Source organism: Leucoraja erinacea, chromosome 15 (genome assembly GCF_028641065.1).
Source record: "Leucoraja erinacea ecotype New England chromosome 15, Leri_hhj_1, whole genome shotgun sequence".
Lineage (NCBI taxonomy): Eukaryota > Metazoa > Chordata > Chondrichthyes > Rajiformes > Rajidae > Leucoraja > Leucoraja erinaceus.
In genome coordinates, this window is record NC_073391.1 from 24,878,329 (window position 1) to 24,898,486 (window position 20,158).

Consider the following 20,158-nt stretch of genomic DNA (forward strand, 5'->3'; position numbering starts at 1 on the left):
TGAGCATAAAAGGGCTACAGGCCAATGCCAGCTTTGCAGGCTTTTCAGTTCCAATGTGTGGTTTTAGTTCCATAGAAACTTTTACACAAAGTGCTACACAAAGAATGCTTTGCAAAGAACACAACTTACAAATTTGCACAGGTATATCAAGTAATATTTTGAGCATTTTCACAATACACTTAAATTCATCCTCATTAATGTTATAGTTTGCCACTGTGGCTACGAAAAGTTTGAGGTGGTAAATTAACATTTAATCTGCATTGTATTGTGGCTTGGTTGAATTGGGCACAAACTTCATCAAACCATGTTCATTCTTTTGTGATAATTACACAAAAGATACATCAGTCTTTTGTGTCTTTATCAGAAATATTTTTAAAGCAACGATTTACATAGATATTTATTTATTCAGTACTATGAGGCTTCTTCATAACCACCCACTAAAAAGTCATCTATTCTCCCATTTGCAGATATTTACACAAACACCGATAGCAGGAAGAGGAGTCTGAAGAATTTTCAGCATTGTGACATGGACACTCAAAATATTAATATACCACATACATTTTACAAATCAAGTACAATTTATTATTTTTCCTTGGTAAATATTTAACTAAAAAAGTGAAATTGAACATCAATTTAATTCTTTCAGACAATAGTCTGTAAAATACGAGACACTTCCAAGTCAAAAGCATCTTTAAATGTCAATGTTTTATTTTGACCTCAGTACACTTAGAACTAAAAGTATGCACTAGTCAGTTGTGGGGCAGGTGTAGGCAGCTGGGATCATGTATCCCTGGTGGAGTTTTGGGAACAGAGGAACATATTTAAGAAGTAAATCAAGAGAGCAAAAATGAGGACAGGAGATAGCTCTGGCAGATAATATTAAGGGAAATACAAAGAGATTTTATGTAAATTAGGTGAAACAGGGCAACTAGAGAGAGAACAGGGCCTCTCAGAAACCAGTCAAGTCAAGTCAAGTCACATTTATTTATATAGCACATTTAAAAAACAACTCTCGTTGGCCAAAGTGCTTTACATTTGTTATAAGAATAGTATTAACAAACAAACTACATACATATAGCCCTCGCTCAGTGGACGTCAGGAAAGGCTTGGGAGTATAGATAAGATTTTAGTCTTGACTTAAAGGAGTCGATGGAGGGGGCAGTTCTGATGGGAAGGGGGATGCTGTTCCAGTCTAGGAGCCGCAACCGCAAAGGCGCGGTCGCCCCTAAGCTTATGCCTAGACCGCGGGATATACAACAGCCCCAAGTCGGCCGATCTGAGGGACCTGGAGGTGGAGAGGTGGGTGAGAAGACTTTTAATGTAGGAGGGGGCAAGCCCATTGAGGGCATTGTCGACATAGAGGAGGGTCTTGAAATGTATACGGAACCGCACAGGGAGCCAGTGGAGAGAGGCCAGGATCGGGTGATGTGGTAGTCTGCGCAGAGCTGCGGGAGAAGGACAAGATACTCAATTATTATTTCTCTTGTTTTTACCATGGAGAAAGACATGAGGCTTCAGGAACTTGGAACAGTTAATTAAGATATATGGAGAACAGTTCGTATTACTGTCGAGGTGGTGCTGATCATCCTAATGCATATGAAGGTAGATAAATCTCCTGGACCTGATCAGATATATCTGAGGTCACTGTGGGAAACTAGAGAATAAATTGCAAGTGTCCTAGCTGAGATTATGAATCATCATTAGACACTGGTGAGGTGCCAGAAAATTGGAGGGTGACAAATGTTGTGCCTCTTTTCAAAAAGGGCTGCAAGAAAAAGCCAGGGAAACTATAGACCAGTGAGCCTCACATCTGTAGTAGGCATGTTACTGGAGATATATATGCATTTGGATTGACAGAGGCCAATTAGGGATAGATAGCATTGTTTTGCACGTGAGAGATGGTACCATACGAATCTGATTTTTTTTTTTAAAAGAAGTAACCAAGAAGATTGATGAGGGCAAAGTCATAGATGTTGATTATATGGGAATAAGCAAGGCATTTGGTAAGGTTCTGCATGGTAGGCTGCTATGGAAGGTTAGATCGCATGGGATCCAGAGAGAGCCAGCTGACTGGAAAGAGAATTGGCTTCATGGAAGAAAGCAGAGGGCAATAGTGGAAGGTTGTTTTTCGGAGTGGAGGCCTGTGACTAGAGGTGTGCCTTAGGGATCATTGCTGGGCCCATTCTAGTTTATATCAATGGTTTGGATGAGAATGTAGAAGGCATGATTAATAAGTCTGCAGATAACCCGAAAGTGGGTGATATCACTGATAGCATAGATCAGGGATGGGGAACCTTTTCATGATGGAATGCCGCATTAAGTTAGCTGTAATCTAACAAGGCTGCATCCAAGAAACTTCACTTAGATTCACTTGAAAATGTACATTATTTTGTAAAAATCTAACTACTATGTACTAACTTCAAAAAAATTAAAACATTTTGTTAATTCTAAAGTTAACTAAACTTTTAATGACATTGTAGTGACTGCTTTTTGTGGGAAAGCATTTGAATATTTGGTTGCCACATGGAGGTACGTAGTTTCAGCTGATCTTCTAGATGGGTATCCATTATTTGTGACCTTAAGGGCGTCTTGATTTGAGTTAGGTAGGAAAATGTAGATTCGCAGCAATAAGTGGTTGAAAAGCAAGAAAGCATTTTTTGTGCACGTTACTGAAGGTGTGGGTATTCTACTGCATTTTTCCATATTTCAATCGGATCTTTCTGAGCATCAAATAAGGACTTTAAAATGTCATCTTCTGAGAGCTCAATCAATTCCATCTGTAGTTCTTTAGGAGCCTTGGAGACATCAACGAGGTGAGGTTGAAATGCTAATTTGAGTGTGACATCATGATTCTCAAAGTCAGTGAATCTTTCATTGTATATTTTAATTAATAAGTCTATAACAGCTGCGTATTCTTCAAATGATTCACACAAATCCTCCTGCTTCAAGGACCTTCGCTAACTGGGGAAAATGTTCAACCGAAATTTCATTTTGAAGAAGAATTTTGAAAAAATATAGCTTTTTTGAAATGCTTGAATATTTTGCCACATCATATATAGACTTAGTTTTACCTTGCAAGGAAACATGCAAGTCATTTTTCTTTGATATGATATCACACAGAAATGCAGTATTTCTATAGAAATCTTCTTTCAATAATTCACATTGCTGATTCTGTTCTTCATGAAATTCAACTATCTGATTCAACAATCACTTGAGGAGCGTAACAGCCGCAGGGAAGAAGCTGTTCCTGGACCTGCTGGTCCGACAACGGAGAGACCTGTAGTGCCTCCCGGATGGTAGGAGGGTAAACAGACTGTGGCTGGGGTGAGAGCAGTCCTTGACGATGCTGCGCGCCCTTAGTGAGACGTTAGTGAGGCTACATTTGAAGTGTGTTCAATTATGGTCTCCTAACTATATGAAGGATGTTGTTACGTTAGAAAGAGTGCAGTGATGACTTGAGCCCCTGAGCTAGAGAGAGAGATTCAGCAGGCTGACTTTATTCCTTGGAGCGCAGGTGGCCAAGAGGTGATCTTATAGAGGTGTGTAAGATTATGAAGGGAATAGATGGGGTGAATGCACTATCTTTTACCCGGAGTAGGAGAATCAAGAACCAGAGGATGTAGGTTTATGGTGAGAGGAGAAAGATTTAATAGAAACCTGAGGGGCAACCTTTTCACACAGATGGTGGTGCATATACGGACCAAGTTGCCAGAGAAGATAGCCGAGGCAGGTACTATAAAATATATATATTTTAAATTTGACAGGTCAATGGATAGGAAAGGTTTGGAGAGATAGGGTTCAAATACAGGTAGGTGGACCAGTGTAGATGGGGAATCTTTGTCGGCATAGACCAAATGAAGAAAATGTATATCATGTTAAGAAATTGTTTGTATAAGGAGAGTAGTCTTTATGTTTTCAACATAATTAAGACAGAGTATTAGAGTGAAACTGGTAAAGTCAGTTGTTAAATTAGTTAAAATTGCCAATATATTATTAAATGACAACAAATCATGCATATATTATGCATAATATTGACTTGCATGTCTGTCTAAACAATCAAATAATTTCAATCCCAGAATACTTGCATAGATGGAATGTTAAAGGATTATTCATTCAGCTGCAGTACTTGTGTATTTAATAAAACCAAGAACAAATTCACTTTAGAATGATTCATTTTAACTAGAAAGGAAATTATATTCTGCTTGTCCACTGAATCCAACTTTAAACATTTCAAAGAAAATGATTGGAGCTAATTTTTCAAAGATTCTCCCTTTCCCGCCACTTTCTAAACAAAAATTCAAGAAAGCAATCTACTACAGCCTTGTCTTCTGGACGAAGATATCATCTGATGTGCTAGTTCAATGATGTGTGTTAATAGTGTTATATTTCAGGTGAGACTTTGTGCAGCGCTGTTAGTTTTCCACGGTGCAAGTATAGGATCCGACAGCACTATCCAAAGAGCATGCAAGCTCCCCAGTTTCATTCATTCCTCAATCCAAACATGACGGTAGATCATCCAATTATTTTTCAGTTATCTGTGAGATCTTTCTGTGCACAAATAAACTGTCACAATTTACTGAAAATTAAAAATTGTCAATGCTGGAAATCTGAAACAAAAACTGAAAATATTGCAGAATATTTCTTCAACTTGAAATGTTTTTTTCTTTCCATGGATACTATTTAACCTGCTAAGTATTTTCAGCATTTTCTATTTTTGTCACATTATTCTGTTTAAAGGCAGTAAGCCAAACTTCAAAAATAAAGGATTGGCTGTGGCATGTACTGAAGCATTGAGACCATAAAAAACAGCTTTAAGTTGTTTGATTTAATTCCATTTGCATAGAAAATGCTTCTGTAAATAGATGGATTTAACTGAACTTAATTATTAAGTATTAATACTTTATGCAACAGTCTGATTTTCAGTGTAAACAATTCCACAAAATTAAGTGTATCTCCTACCTACAGGGTATGATGGTAGCAGTGTTTAAATTATTGGATAGTAGCGACAGAAGTGAGCCCTTGAATCAGCAGAATTAAAGTTCCACCATCAAAAGCTGGGGAATTTAAAATTAATTGCATATATGCTCATCTCAATGAAGAGAACTGTCAGTGTTGTAAAAAAAAAAAATGGATCTGTATTGCTAATGCTCTTTAGGGAAGGAAATATGTCATCCTTGCTCTAGCTTTTGTGCTACCAAACCTGTTTACTGATTCTATCATTTTTTAAAAATCATTTAAAGACCTAAATTAGCTCATCAACTTCACAAAGAAAAACAATTAAACTTTATGTGCAGTCATTCATCATTTTCTCTTAAAGTCCCTGTGACATTACATTCTAGATATAAATAACTGAAGTCAGTGATTCAGTAACTATTAAGTACCTGTCTCTGTAACAACTCAGGCATTTGACGACATTTTTGAAAACATATTCAAACATGGAAATCTTAATCACAACAATCAAGAACTCTTCCGTTTTGCTTTGCTCTGACATCAATGATCTTTGCATATTGCAGCCAGACACCAGACCCCAATTCAACATTCGCATGAATAAACATTTATGCAATTTTTAAGGTTGATTTCTGGAAACTCTAAAGGGTACCAATTATTAGAAAATAAATTGAAGTTATAAATTGTTTTGTAACTATTTACCTTTAATAATCTCCCTTAAATGCCAAGGGACAGTGTGCTTCATTCAAAGTGCTACGAGTATGCTGGTATCATTATATGAGCAAATTATCAGTAATGTTGGTAACATACGTAAGGTTTGATAACCCTCCCAAAATACACTACAATGTCCACGAGAACAAGTATATTGAATCAGCGGCTTTCAAACTGGTTCTCAGATTTCTATTTATTCACTTTGGACTTTAGCAGTACAACACAGAAATGGCTCTGTGGCCCAGAGTCCTCGCCAAACAACAATCACCCCATACACTAATACTATCCTACACACTAGGGATAATTTACAATCTTTCTTAACAAAGCCAAACCTGTACGTCTTTGAAGTGTGGGAGGAAACTAGAGCACCCAGAGAAAACCCACACGGCCATAGGGAGAACGTACAAACTCCGTAATGATAGCACCCATTGTCAGGATCTAATCCGGGTCTCTGCCATTGTCAGGCAACGGCACTACCACTAGGCCAAAGTGCTGCCCTAACTTCATTATATATTGTAGATTTAATTGTTAATTTCAGCAAAAGTTCTACTAGTGAGGGATATTTTTTCTTAATTTAATGTACAATGTGAATACATTGTTGTGTGGGCTGAAAGATGGCAGATGGAGTTTAATGCTGATAAGTGTGAGGTGCTACATCTTGGCAGGACAAATCAAATCAAAATAGGACGTACATGGTAAATGGTAGGGAATTGAAGAATGTAGGTGAACAGAGGGATCTGGGAATAACTGTGCACAGTTCCCTGAAAGTGGAATCTCATGTAGATAGGGTGGTAAAGAAAGCTTTTGGTGTGCTGGCCTTTATAAATCAGAGCATTGAGTATAGAAGTTGGGATGTAATGTTAAAATTGTACAAGGCATTGGTGAGGCCAATTCTGGAGTATGGTGTACAATTTTGGTCGCCTAATTATAGGAAGGATGTCAACAAAATAGAGAGAGTACAGAGGAGATTTACTAGAATGTTGCCTGGGTTTCAGCAACTAAGTTACAGAGAAAGGTTGAACAAGTTAGGGCTTTATTCTTTGGAGCGCAGAAGGTTAAGGGGGGACTTGATAGAGGTATTCAAAATGAGAGGGATAGACAGAGTTGACGTGGAAAAGCTTTTCCCACTGAGAGTAGGGAAGATTCAAACAAGGGGACATGACTTGAGAATTAAGGGACTGAAGTTTAGGGGTAACATGAGGGGGAACTTCTTTAGAGAGTGGTAGCTGTGTGGAATGAGCTTCCAGTGAAGGTGGTGGAGGCAGGTTCGTTTTTATCATTTAAAAATAAATTGGATAGTTATATGGATGGGAAGGGAATGGAGGGTTATGGTCTGAGCGCAGGTATATGGGACTAGGGGAGATTATGTGTTCGGCACGGACTAGAAGGGTCGAGATGGCCTGTTTCCGTGCTGTAATTGTTATATGGTTTATATAGATGCCAAGCTACAAAAAAAAATCAATGAACACAACCAATATTCAATAATTTTTAGATCTAGTCTTTATTTCAACATTTGGATCTGTTACATCAATATAGATTTTTGTAAAACTGTCCACATCACATAAGTGTGTCTTTTCATAATGAAACTAATAGGAAATTATGGTTAATGCAGATGCACAATTATATCTGGAAATCCAGAAATTGTAGTTAAGGATTTCCTGTTGCACTCAAAGATGAACTCTTACCTAGCCTTCTCCAGTGCAACCTTCAGAAATCAATAACTTGATCAAAAATCATTTTTGCCGAGAAAATTAAATGTTCCGTTTGATCGATATGATGCAAGTATGAATTTAATGGTGTATTAATCACAATTTGCACTGGCCCATCTCTGGCCATTCAATCTAATTGTGCGGATTTTCATTCCCAATTAATTAACAATTCCATGTTTAACATACAAAAATTTACCTTACCCTTTGAAAATGTTTACAATATTTAAGCTTTTGCCATGATCCCAATAGCAAACACCAATCTGTTTTGCCATGATCCCCATAGCAAACACCAATCTGTTTTGCCATGATCCCAATAGCAAACACCAATCTGTTTTGCATTCCATAAATACAGTAAACCCTCATTTTAATGGATCCCTTTATAAAAGATTTTGGTTAAGGCTGACAGACCTGCCGATGCCACCCCCAGCTCACACTACCTCCAGTCCACTTACAGCCCCAATCCTCAAGGTGCACGAGTAAGCTCTTCTTCACCTGTAGCAAGGATCAGTTGATGTGGCTGTTGTTGAGGCTCATATTGTGGCACTTGGGGACAGCACTTTCTCAGGCCCCCGTAACAGACAGGACACGTACGGTCATCGTGGGATCCCTCCTCTTGCACCATCTGCTGCTTCGTGCTTCTTGCTTTGCCCGCTCTCCACGCTGTCACGTCCTCCTCCAGAGTCGGCAATATACTCCACCTCAGAAGATGTCACAACTGCAGGGGAGAAGGTGACGGTAACAGTGGAGCAGAGAGCAGACAAAGCGAAGAAAGAAGCAGAAGAGAGCCCCACGGTGTGCGAACACATCCTGTCGGTGGTGGTGACCTGAACAAAAGTGCTGCTGGCCAGGGGCTACAATGTGAGCTCAATTGGACCGTACAGTAGTCCGTGAAGTAGGGCTCGCTGGTGCAGACCAGCGGCATTGGCACCTTGTTCTAAGGTGAAAAACAAGGTGCCGGAGTAACTCAGCAGACTGAATCAGTTTGAAAAAGGGCCCCAACATCATCTATTCATGTTCTCCGGACATGTAGCAGATAATCGGCAAAAATGGACACCATTTTCCCCACCTTCATGATCCATTATCACGCCGGTTTTCTGCACTTAATAATCACACCTTTAAATCCTTGGTTTTCTATTACAATTGATTGTTCAGCCAGCTTTATAATATCACTTCTCTGGATCCAAAGATCTCCTAGAATCAGTAACCGAAAGATAAAATCCAAACTACATTGATCTTTACCTCTTTGCAGGCAACTTTCTTCGATGTCAGCAGTGTGATAATTTTGCTGCTCTTTCAAGAAGCATGGACTAGAATCAGAATGGTCACAACATTGAAGGAGGCCATTAGGACCACTGAACCTGTTGTAGCATGCTACAGGAACAATCTGATCCGTCCAATTCAACAGCTTTTTCCCCAATAAACACTTTTTCATCCTTGCATAATTGGCCAAATTTCTTTTTAAAAGCAAGGATTTTATCTGAAGCCACCATCCTTGAACAAAAAACTCCAGATATTGACATCTGCTGCACATCACCCCTGTTCTTTTGGTGATCACTTCAAATCTGTCCTCCAGTTCTCAACCCTTCTTGCAGTGACAACAATTTATTTTAGAACAAATCTATCAAATCACCTTTCAATCTTCTCCAACTAAAGTCAACCATTCAGACCAATATATGACATGTGGTGTGCACTCTCCTTCCTGGAGCAAGAGAATTGCATGCAATAGCCCAATTTCAGCTTGATCAACATTCTATAGTCTTGGGCATATAATCCTCCAATACTTTCGCCACCTCCAACGGGATCCCACTACTGGCCACATCTTCCCATCCCCGCCCCTTTCTTCTTTCCGCAGGGATCGTTCCCTTCGCAACTCCCCGGTCAACTCGTCCCTTCCCACCCAAACACCCCTTCCCCAGGTACTTTCCCCTGCAACCGCAGGAGATGCAACACCTGTCCCTTTACCTCCCCCCTCGACACCATCCAAGGACAACATCAGTCTTTCAAGGTGAGGCAGAGGTTCACTTGCACCTCCTCCAACCTCATCTACTGTATCCGCTGTTCCAGGTGTCAACGTCAACTTCTGTACATCTCGAGACCAAGTGCAGGCTCCGCGATTGTTTCGCGGAACACCACTGCTCAGTCCGCCTTAATCTACCCGATCTCTCGGTTGCTCAGCACTTCAACTCCCCCTCCCATTCCCATTCTGACCAGGGCCTCCTCCATTGTCAGAGTTAGGCCCGGCGCAAATTGGAGGAACAGCACCTCTTATTTTGCTTGGCTAGCTTACACCCCAGCAGTATAAACATTGACTTCTCTAACTTCAAATAGCTCTTGCTTTCCCCCTCTCTCCATCCCCTCCCCCTTCCAAGTTCTCCCACCAGTCTGTCTCTGACTGCATTCTTTCTTTTTCCTGCCCACTCCCCAACATCAGTCTGAAGAAGGATCTCAACCCAAAATGTCACCCATTCCTTCTCTCCAGAGATGCTGCCTGTCCCGCTGAGTTACTCCAGCCTTTTGTGTCTATATTCTACAGAGGTTTATCGTAACCCTTGTTGCTTCTGTAGCCTACATGCAAAGTCCAAGATCCTAAATGGCGTTCAAAAAAAAAAACCTTTCGCAATATGTTCATCTCGCACATTCAAAGATTTGTGCAAATATACCCGATGTCATTGCCCTTTTCCCATGTTTCTTTCTCATCAAAATTCACCACTCACACTTCTCCCAAATCTCTACAAATTGTTGCATCTAAGAAATCAATGATGGAGCTTGAAAATGAAACAATTATTGCCACCCAAGTTTATGTTAAAGGCATCAAATCACATGACGCATGGACATTTAGGAAAATTAATGGCGTAAGTATTCTGTTGAGTAATAATTGATCAATTTATATTACCACATTTCAAGTTCCTTCTCTATTTTTACAGTGGTTTTACAATGCAATTCGGCAAGGCATAGCCACATCCAAAGCAACACTTTGGTTGCACTATGGACTATTTTTTGCACAACTGTGGTCACCTAGTTTTACAGTTAATAACATATTGTATTCTTTGATTATTATATATCATCTCCATTACATTTACAGGCTTGTTAAATTGCCACGTAAGAATGTCATTGTTCTGTTGACAATTAAACAGTCAAGTCTCTCTTGACTATAGCTTTTACAAAGCAGATAGAAAAAAAATTCAGCATGAGGTAAAGTCAACAACTTGCTCAATTATGCTCTGATTTCAGAGTAACTCATTCTTATTCCTTTGAAACTATGTGCAAAATAGAACAGTGTATCAGATTACATTAGAAAGAAACAACAATTGCCAATCTTCCTCTTACACACGTGATAGAGAGCATGGGTAAGATTCCCATAATTGCTTCCTTTCATGTTAAAATGGTACAATAAAAGGTGCATAAATCATTTTATTTCACTGAAAACCTAAAATTTTCTTTTTTGCCTCTGCATAATCGTCCACATTCCTAAGCAAATTTAATTTATTGTACCTTTTTAAAGAAAATGTCTACATAACTGAAGACTCCATCTCTTTGTTGCAATGGCCTTGAAGCACATTTTTTAATCTAGCATCATGCAGTAATTTAATAGAAAATTTTTTTTTTTCATTGACCAGCCATCTCCCCCAAACATCCTGCCTCAACTTCTTCAATATCCCTACTGAATTTTTAAGATGTTACCTCAGATGTTCACTTCTTAGAGAAGACTTCCATGCATGGTATTCACTACATTACAGTTACATGAGTAATGTGTGATCAGCGGTCCTTTCTTTAAACTGTCCTTGGATTGTGGTGGACAAAGATAGATTTTGCAGACGCTTCACAGGCAGTCTCATCTTCAATATATCCACACATATACTTGTAGTTAATCAGGGATTAAAACCCCACATTTCCTCTTGCACCAGGAATGTCAATGGCATCGATTATCACACATCTTTATTCATGGAATGTGCGTTCATTTCGAGTTGCACAAAAAGGTGATCAAACCAGTTGAGGTGGGGCTATGACAATGTCCCATATGGAGGCTAATCAAAAATACAAATTCCATGGGATCCAAGGATGATAGCCAATTGGAATCAGTGGCAAAAGGCAATTATGTCTCAGTAACAAGAATTGTTGAATTAGACTTAAATTCATAGTTAAGATGAAGATGATGCAAAATCTTACATTTATGATCCAGTGAGAGAATTAGCTCAAAGGAAGAAAAATATGGTCTGCAGCAAATTCCCAATTTTTTTCACTTGTACCTCACAAGTACGAGACATTATTCAGAAAAAGAATGACAGGCAAATGGGAAACATACCCACTCCAATTTATACTAGCATTCTATCATGAAGTACTGAATTGAACTGAAGTACTGTCATTCTGAAGACCCTGAAGCTCCATACCTAACAACTTAATTGATAATGATTAACATTTCAAGTTAGCAATTTCCGAAAGGGAAATACTAAATGTGGAATAAACTATGGTTTGGCCAGAGTTATCTACATCCCACATATTAATTAGGGACTGATATCCTAAAATCAAGGGCAACAAAGTCCTCTGGGCACAGGCACGGGCAGAGAGGCACAGGCATGAATATGAGGTGCTGTTCCTTCAGTTTGCATGTGGCCTCACTTGGCGATGGAGGAGACCCAGGACAGAAAGGTCATTGTGGGGATGGGGAGTTCAAATGGTTAGCCACCCAGAGATCCAGTAGGTCTTGGTGAACTGAGTGCAAGTGTTCATCAAAACAGTCACCGAGTTTATGTTTGTTCCTGTCGATCAGCCAAGGCCGAGTGGACCATTTTAATTCACCTTCCCATACCTTTCTGTCCTGGGCCTCCTCCTCCGCTCCTGGGCCTCCTGGTCACAAGCTGGGCGTACCAGGGACAAACTCAAAAGTTAGAGACTGATGGTTTCAATCCAGTGAAAGTGCTGATGGACGTGGTGACTGTATAATTAAATAATGTTTTAAAATGTTCACAAGATATTTAGTGACTGGAGCATAAAGTAATTAAAAGTACGCAATATTTAACAATTTGGGAGCACATTCCAACCTCCCATCTCAACCACTACCAGTAGATGATAAAAGAGGAAACGTTCAGATACCTTCTTGTCAATAATCTAGGCTAGAAGCAAAACAATATAAGCAAATGTGATAAAATGGTTGCACTTGGTTACTGAAGGCAAGCAAAGGATATTTGGGTAGAAAATGAAATCATCAAAAGCAGAGAACAGCTCGTTTTGGAGGCTGAACTATGCCAGGAGCACATTTGTGGCATGTTGTCAGGCAGCAGAGACCATGGGTTTTAAAGATGATAGGTTTAAAAAGGCAAAATATTTAAGAGTTGATAAAAAAAAAGGTACAGGGAGAGGCCGAGCTATTTGATATGATGCAAATGAACATTGGTGCAATTCGGACAAGGAAGTTGGGAGCAAAATGTCCTCCGACCATTTGGTAATTGTGGATAGAGCAAGTGATACAGAAAGAGCTGAGATGATGTTAAAAATGGCCTTAAGTATGCCATGATATGCAGAAGGAATTTACAAAAACATGGTGAGCAAAACTGGAGCTAAGGCAGATGTGAAAGTAAACACAAGAATAACAGTGTGGGGGTAGCAGGAAGCATGAGCTTTGATGCAAGGAGGGAGGGAGAGCGAGACCAAAAAGTAAGGTTCATTTGAAAGTAGACGCTCAGATAGAGGAACAAAAAACTGCTGGTCAGGATTTAATTTTGTACTTACGCAGAATAAATCTGCACTTTCAAATCTACTTTGATAAATGCAGTGATTGCATATATTCCAGAACAGACAAGAATAAGTAACAAAATTGATGCATAATACACCACAGTAATATCCTGTAGCAGGCTGCATTTACTTTTCTGCCTCCAAATAATACTTAGAAGATATACTAGTACAGCTATTATAATTGTTTTGTATCAACGCTTAACAAATAATTTCATTTTTGATTGCTTACTTCAAGTGCAATGTGTAAAAAAGGAAGAGAAAGTATAAGAATCTGCTTGCTTTATGACCACAGATTTCTGTTCCTTTTATCAATTGTTGAACTGTGAAGTCACAAGAGTAAGTTTGCACAATATTAAAAGTCCTCCCAGAAAGACATTGTACCCATTAAGAATCAATTTATTTCTCAATCAATATCACAAAACAGCATCCTCAACCAAAAGTATTATTTTTTTTTCTCTTTGCAGATGCCTAAGCTGGTGAGTGTTTCTAACATCTTTTCATTTATATCAGATTTGCAGCATCGGCGACACAGCAATAGAGTTGCTGCCTTACTCATCTTGCAGCACCAGAGACCCGAGTTAGATCCTGACTACGAGTGCTGTCTGTACGGAGTTTGTACGTTCTCCTCGTGACCGCGTGTGAGTTCTCTGAGATCTTTGGTTTCCTCCCACACTCCAAAGACGTACATGTTTGTAGGTAAATTAGCTTGGGTTTGTATACTTGGTATGAGTGTAAATTGTCCCTAGTGTGTGTAGGCGTGTGTTAATGTGCAGGGATCGCTGGTCGATGTGGACCCGGGGGGCCGAAGGGCCTGGTTCTCTAAAACTAAAATTGATCTCCAGTTTTTAGATTTCATCAAAAAACATTTGAGTACTAGCATAATGTTGTTTAATAGAACCTGATGTGCGCAAATTGAATATGTATTTCCAAAATTAAAACAGCAACTGCACTTTAAAAGTAATTAATTGGCAAGAATTCTCAAACCCATACAGATGCCAATCTCTCAATGAAATGCAGTGTTTCAGCAAAATGTGTTTACCCAAGAAAATAACACCAACTGAAAAAGACAAAATTGATATCCTGCAATTTTTATTTGATTTTTCCTTTAATGATTTTGCATTTCAAATATTGTGAAATATTTGTTTCATGTCCCTAAGTTTGGCAAGCTCTGAATAGATTCAGCAATATATAACACAAGCATTTAGACCACAGTTTAATTTAAAAAAGGGCTTCACACTAAATTCACCTTAGCCACAAGATTCTAGAACATAACTAACTAAAGCCACAGAATACCTCTTGTTTCTATGCACAGAGGGAGAAAGAAAATCACTCTTAACATAATTGCTGACACCTGACATCTTTCATAATGCATCAAGATTTTTAAATTGAAAATTGAGAACCAGAAAAGTCAGGAGATGTTACTTTAGTTATGTTACTTAAGCAATGTTGCTTAAATAACATCTGAGCCTGTAAACATCGGACTGGCTGCGGAGGCCACAATAGGCCCGACTATGGGTGAAAAGGGGATGGGACTGGACGTGGACTCCTTCCCCCACAGTGGGAACCATTGTGGGGGGATGTTTTTATGTTTATTGTTAAATTCTTTAATGTTGTGTCCTATCTTTATTCATGTGCTGCATTGGCAAGTCAAATTTCACTACACCATTTGGTGTATGTGATAATAATTGTCCTTTGTATCCTTAAGAAGTCTGAAGAAGTCTCAACCTGTAACGTCACCTATTCCTTTTCTCGAGAGGTGCTGTCTGACCCGCAGAGTTACTCCAGCTTTTTATGTCTATCTTACTTAAGTAACATGTAGCTTTCGTACAGAATCTGTTACTTCAGATGCATTTTTTTAAGGCACATGCTATTTTCAACAGTAAAAAAACAAGATTTGTTTGGTCAGAATTTGGAAGTAGGATTGGAGGCGGATCCGGATCCGTAACGGCCGTGAGCCCCAGGCCGAGTTCGGCGATCATTTGCCTGCTTCTGCTGCTGTTGGAGGTGAGACGTTGCGTCATACCAGGGTCTTGGGCCTGTCCAATTTTGGCCGTCAGTTATGCAACAGGCCGGTGGCGCGCGAAGATTTCATTCAGGACGAAGTCCACACTGCTCCACGCCACTCCACATCACTCCACGAGCCCGTCCCGCGCTACCCACACGCCAGCAGGTCGCGTAAATGGCGCGCGAATGACAGCCAAGTGGGACAGGCCCTTAATTCCAGCATTTTGTGTCTACCCCAGAAAACACATCAAGTTCTCTCTTCACCTGTGATAATGGCACTATATCAATAACAGACTGCACCTGCGGAGGGAATGATGGGCAGATAATGATTCAGTCAGGATCCACGTTCATACCGAGTGGAGCAGGAGGCAAAAAGCTGTAAAAGAGTGCTGGCGGTGGGGGTGGGCAAAGCCTGGCAAGTGATACGTGGATACAGGTTGTGGAGTGGAGTGGGGGGGTTGGGATAAGAGTTGATTGGCTGATGGGTGAAAACGAGACAAAAGGGTGTCAGATAAGGAAAAATGGGAATGAAATACAAAGCTGGAGGGAGGGACAAGTGGAAAGGTTCAGGGGGAGGAGCGAAGTAAGAGGGAAATATGGGACTCAGGAATAGGAGATGAGCGTACCAAGAGGAAAGGTGGCTAGGATGGTGCAAGAAATGCTCGGCGATCGTTTGGCTGAAAACCTCCGCTCAGTCCGCCTAAATCTACCTGATCTCCTGGTTGCTAAACAGTTTAATTCCCCCTCCCATTCACATACTGACCTTTCTGTCCTGGGCCCCCTCCATTGTCAGTGAGACCCAGCTCAAATTAGAGGAACAGCACCTCATATTTCACTTGGGTAGCTTATACCCCAGAGTATGAATATTGACTTCAAGTAACCCTTGCTTTCCTCTCTCCATCCCTCCTCCTTCCCAGTTCCCCGACCAGTCCGACAGTTCCTAATTACATTTTATTTGCTTTGTTGTTACCTTTTCCTAGCTAATAATGATCTATTCTACATTTCTCTTGAACTTCATCCCCTTTGATGTCTCGTTCTCGCACCTTACACTTCCTTATCACTGTCTCCTTCTCCCAACTTTCAGTCTGAAAGATCTCGACCCGAAACGTCACCCATTCCTATCCAGAGATGCTGCCTGTCCATCTGAGTTAATCCAACATTTTGTGTCCATCTTCAGTTTAAACCAGCACCTGCAGAAAAATTGTATCTCACTGATGCAATATTCAAGTGAATTTTACAAACATCTCTGTCTGAACATCTCCCTTTCCAATGTGAAAATAATCCAGACTTTAAAGATATTCGTATTGGCTTATTATTGACGTGAACCAACATATGGCGCACGAGTACTTCAGACAGTACGGAATATGGTATTTCAGCTACAGAGAAAGTACAGATTTAAAAAATGCAAGGGTCATAATGAGGTACATTGGAAAATTAGCCTCAACACAGGAGAGATTGTTGTTACGAGTCTGATAACAGCAGGGAAGGAACTATTCTTGAATCTAATGGTATGTGTTTATTAGCTTTTGTTATCATCTGCTTAACAGGAGAAGAAAGAAGAGAGAATGACTAAGTGGTCAATGATTATGTTGACTGCTTTCCTGAAGTAGTAGATCAAACCTGCCTGCGAGGCTGGCTTTGATGTGCGCTACGAGCAGTCTCTCAAAGCACTTCATGATGATGGATATGACAGAACTGGGTGGTTCTGAGAACATGGCCAGGGACTCCACACAAGTCAATTGCTCTCTCTGGGTACATTCAAGAAGGCCAATCTGACATCTGGGGGTACAGGTGAACTCAAATGGCGTCTGGGGGTACAGGTGAACTCAAGGCTGTTGGGCAGTTGGACCATACCACTGACCTGTTCAAGACAAGCAGACGGCACTGAGGTCATAGGGAGGGATGCAGAGTTGCCAGTAATTCTACCCAACTTCACTTTGTTCCCTGTTATAATATGCATGCCATTTGTCGGTATGCATCTGTGTGGATAGCGTGGGATTCTAGTTTGGTCTGGAATCATCTTGGTGTCCCCGATGGCTTTGCAAAGGACATACCTAGATTTCCTGATGTCAGGATCATCTCCCTTGAACACATCAGACTTGATCCTCACTAGGGAGTGAGTCACAGCTCATTGTGGTTGTCAGTTGGGGATTCGTCAGATTGAGATGTAATCCTCTACATATTTACTGACGATGTCTGTGATGGCATGGGTATCCTCATTTAGGTTAGCTGCTGAGTTCTTGAATATGGAGCAGTTCATCAATCAAAATAGTCACATTGGAGCTCAAACTAAATTGGAACTTTTCTATGCTGCTAATTAACAGAAAAGGGAGCAAAATTCCAAATTTAGCTGATTTTATCGTCTGCAAAGGCAAATGTCTCCCAGTTTGATGCCACAAAGTCCATTTTGTCACTATCCGATTAAAATCATTAGTTATGGTATTTTCAAATTTCAAATATAACATTGCAAATGAATGGTATATTAGGTATTATTTAGGTAGATTAGGTATTATTTTCTCTGAAGAGTTGTTGGATGATTTCAGACAACTAAGTTAATTTCCAACAATTTCTTGCTTTTCAAGAGAAATGACATTCACTGGAATGCTGATACTGGGATGTCAACATTTGGTAGTTATTATCAGCAAACTGAAAGTCAGAAGAAAACAAATCTGACCCCATCAGAATATTTTAGGCAGAATTTTTCTCTTATGAACAACAAGATTGAATTACTCCCAAATCTCATCAAGTAACATTCAAAGAGATGCAAATAAAAATTATGAGAATTCTATGGTGTACTAATGGTGTCACTTATGCTGCATAACCCAACCCTACCGTACTATTAGACATATTTAAGAAGGAACTGCAGATGCTGGAAAATCGAAGGTAGACAAAAATGCTGGAGAAACTCAGCGGGTGAGGCAGCATCTATGGAGCGAACGAAATAGGCAACGTTTCGGGTCGAGACCCTGAAGACTGAAGAAGGGTCTATAGCTAGATGCTGCCTCACCCGCTGAGTTTCTCCAGCATTTTTGTCTATCCTCGTACTATTGGACATAGTTGAGTGACAATATTTGCAAAAGTTTAAAATCATCACCAAGTGAAATATTTGACCAGATTGTGATGTCAATTCTGCTCCTCGTTTAAAAGTTCCATTTGGCATTACATAAAAAGGAAATGTTGTTACAATCATCTTTATAAATATAACAACCTGAAAATGTTTTTGTAGTGTTAAAAAAGTGAAACCTGCCAGCACAAAGTTTAATCAGATAGGTTTTTAGTATTCACAAAAATATATGCACATTTTTCAAAACCTGAGAATGACATTATCTTAAAAGTGAGACAATGTTATTTGAACACTCCTTAATTTATAGCTAGTGAAGCTCTCCTCCATATTTGTGCAAAGAAACTTGATAGTCATGCTTACTTGAACAAAACGTAATCGTAGAGGTTAAAAATGTTTTCATTGCCGAGTCTGAGGGCCCTAAACTAACCCAATGTAAACAGCGTAACAAAATAATTCAAAAATAAAAGCAACCAACTAGTCATCCACATTTAAATGTCCTGATTTTTCTCATCACATGACTGAATCACATGAAATCTTGGGATGATCATGCAACAAACTAAACTGCAGATAGAGGTGGAGAGAGATTCCATTCAATTCCCAGAAATATTCTGACTCTCGTAGGTCAGAACCTAAAACTTAACCAAAAGTAACTGACACATGCGAATCATGACAATTAAATTGATCTGCTAACCGTGACACTTCCGAGGCTTTCAGATATCAATGGATCAACACGAAGCCTCCGCCTGATACAGGCGAGAAAATTGAATTACACTTAATACAAATAAAACATTAACTGCATTGAAGAAAAATACCCGAGAGAATAATCATTTCATAATAGTTTTTGAAAAGCCAACGTGACCTATCCTGGAAATGAAACTTTTGCTTGAATGCTTTAAACTAGGAAGCAGAACCCCTGCTCTTGTAATTAAAAGTAAATGAATCGCCAGCACCTCAAGGGCCCCGAATATTTACAACTCTTACAACTTTCAGTAGGTTGCAGCTGATCGTCAGGAAATGTCCGGACACATACTCAGCCTGGGCTGCGAGCAATAGTTCCTGCTCACTGCTTGTGCGTGCTCCATGGCCGCAAACCGTGCAGATCCATTGGCGACCGCTTGCTCCACCATCAGCGACATGTTCCCACTGGGCTCCGGCGCGCCCCCGCTCGCACGCGCACGAAACCTCTCGCCGGCTCACGTGACGCGCGGGCCCGACGCGGCCGCGGGAGCGCGCGTTACGTAACGTCTCGTCGCGTCACCATCGGCCGGACCGAGCGTCTTGTCCAATGGGGGAACGCCGCCGTTGCTAAGACGACGGGGCCTCGCTGGAGCGGGGAAGCTCTGAACCTTAGTTTTGGGAACCAAAGATCCTACATGTTGGGAACTACTGGATTCTGTAAATACAAGACGTTTCGTGGAACACCTTCGCTCAGCCCGCGTGAACCAACCTGATCTCCCGGTTGCTGGACACTTGAATTCTCCTTCCCATTCCTACACACACCTTTCTGTCCTCGGTCTCCTCCATTGTTAGAGTGAGGCTAAACGCAAATTGGAGGAACAGCATCTCATATTTCGCTTGGGTAGCTTACAGCGGTATGAGTATTGATTTCTCTCACTTCAGGTAGCCCCCGGCATTCCTTCTCTCTTTCCCTCCCCCACCCAAGTCGCACTATCTTCTGATTTTCACCCTACAAACAGCTATTATTCTTTATCCTTTATCATCGTTACTTTTTTGCATATCTTTCATTCATTGTTCTTTATCTATCCACATCACCGTCTCTATCTTTCGTTCCCTTATCCCTAACTCGTCTGAAGAAGGGTCTCGACCTGAAACGTCACCCATTCCTTCTCACCACAGATGCTACCTGTCCCGCTGAGTTACTCAAGCTTTAGTGTCTATCTTCATGTGAAGACGTGTATGGTGTTCTGTTAATAGTTAAAACTGCACGAGTTAATATTGGCTAACCATGTACTCGCTGTTGAGTTAAGCTTGT

At 40.3% G+C, this 20,158-nt stretch overlaps 1 protein-coding gene across 1 annotated transcript in view; it reads right to left on the bottom strand.

Annotated features, from left to right (window-relative positions):
* atp6v1ba (ATPase, H+ transporting, lysosomal, V1 subunit B, member a) overlaps window positions 1–19,353 on the bottom strand; it is a 50,610-nt gene extending 31,257 nt beyond the window's left edge. Inside the window, exon 1 of the mRNA XM_055646926.1 lies at window positions 19,196–19,353. Within this exon, the coding sequence (XP_055502901.1) occupies window positions 19,196–19,301 (106 nt within the window). The 5' untranslated portion in view covers window positions 19,302–19,353. The remainder of the gene's footprint in view (window positions 1–19,195) is intronic.
* Between the last annotated feature and the right edge of the window lie 805 nt (window positions 19,354–20,158).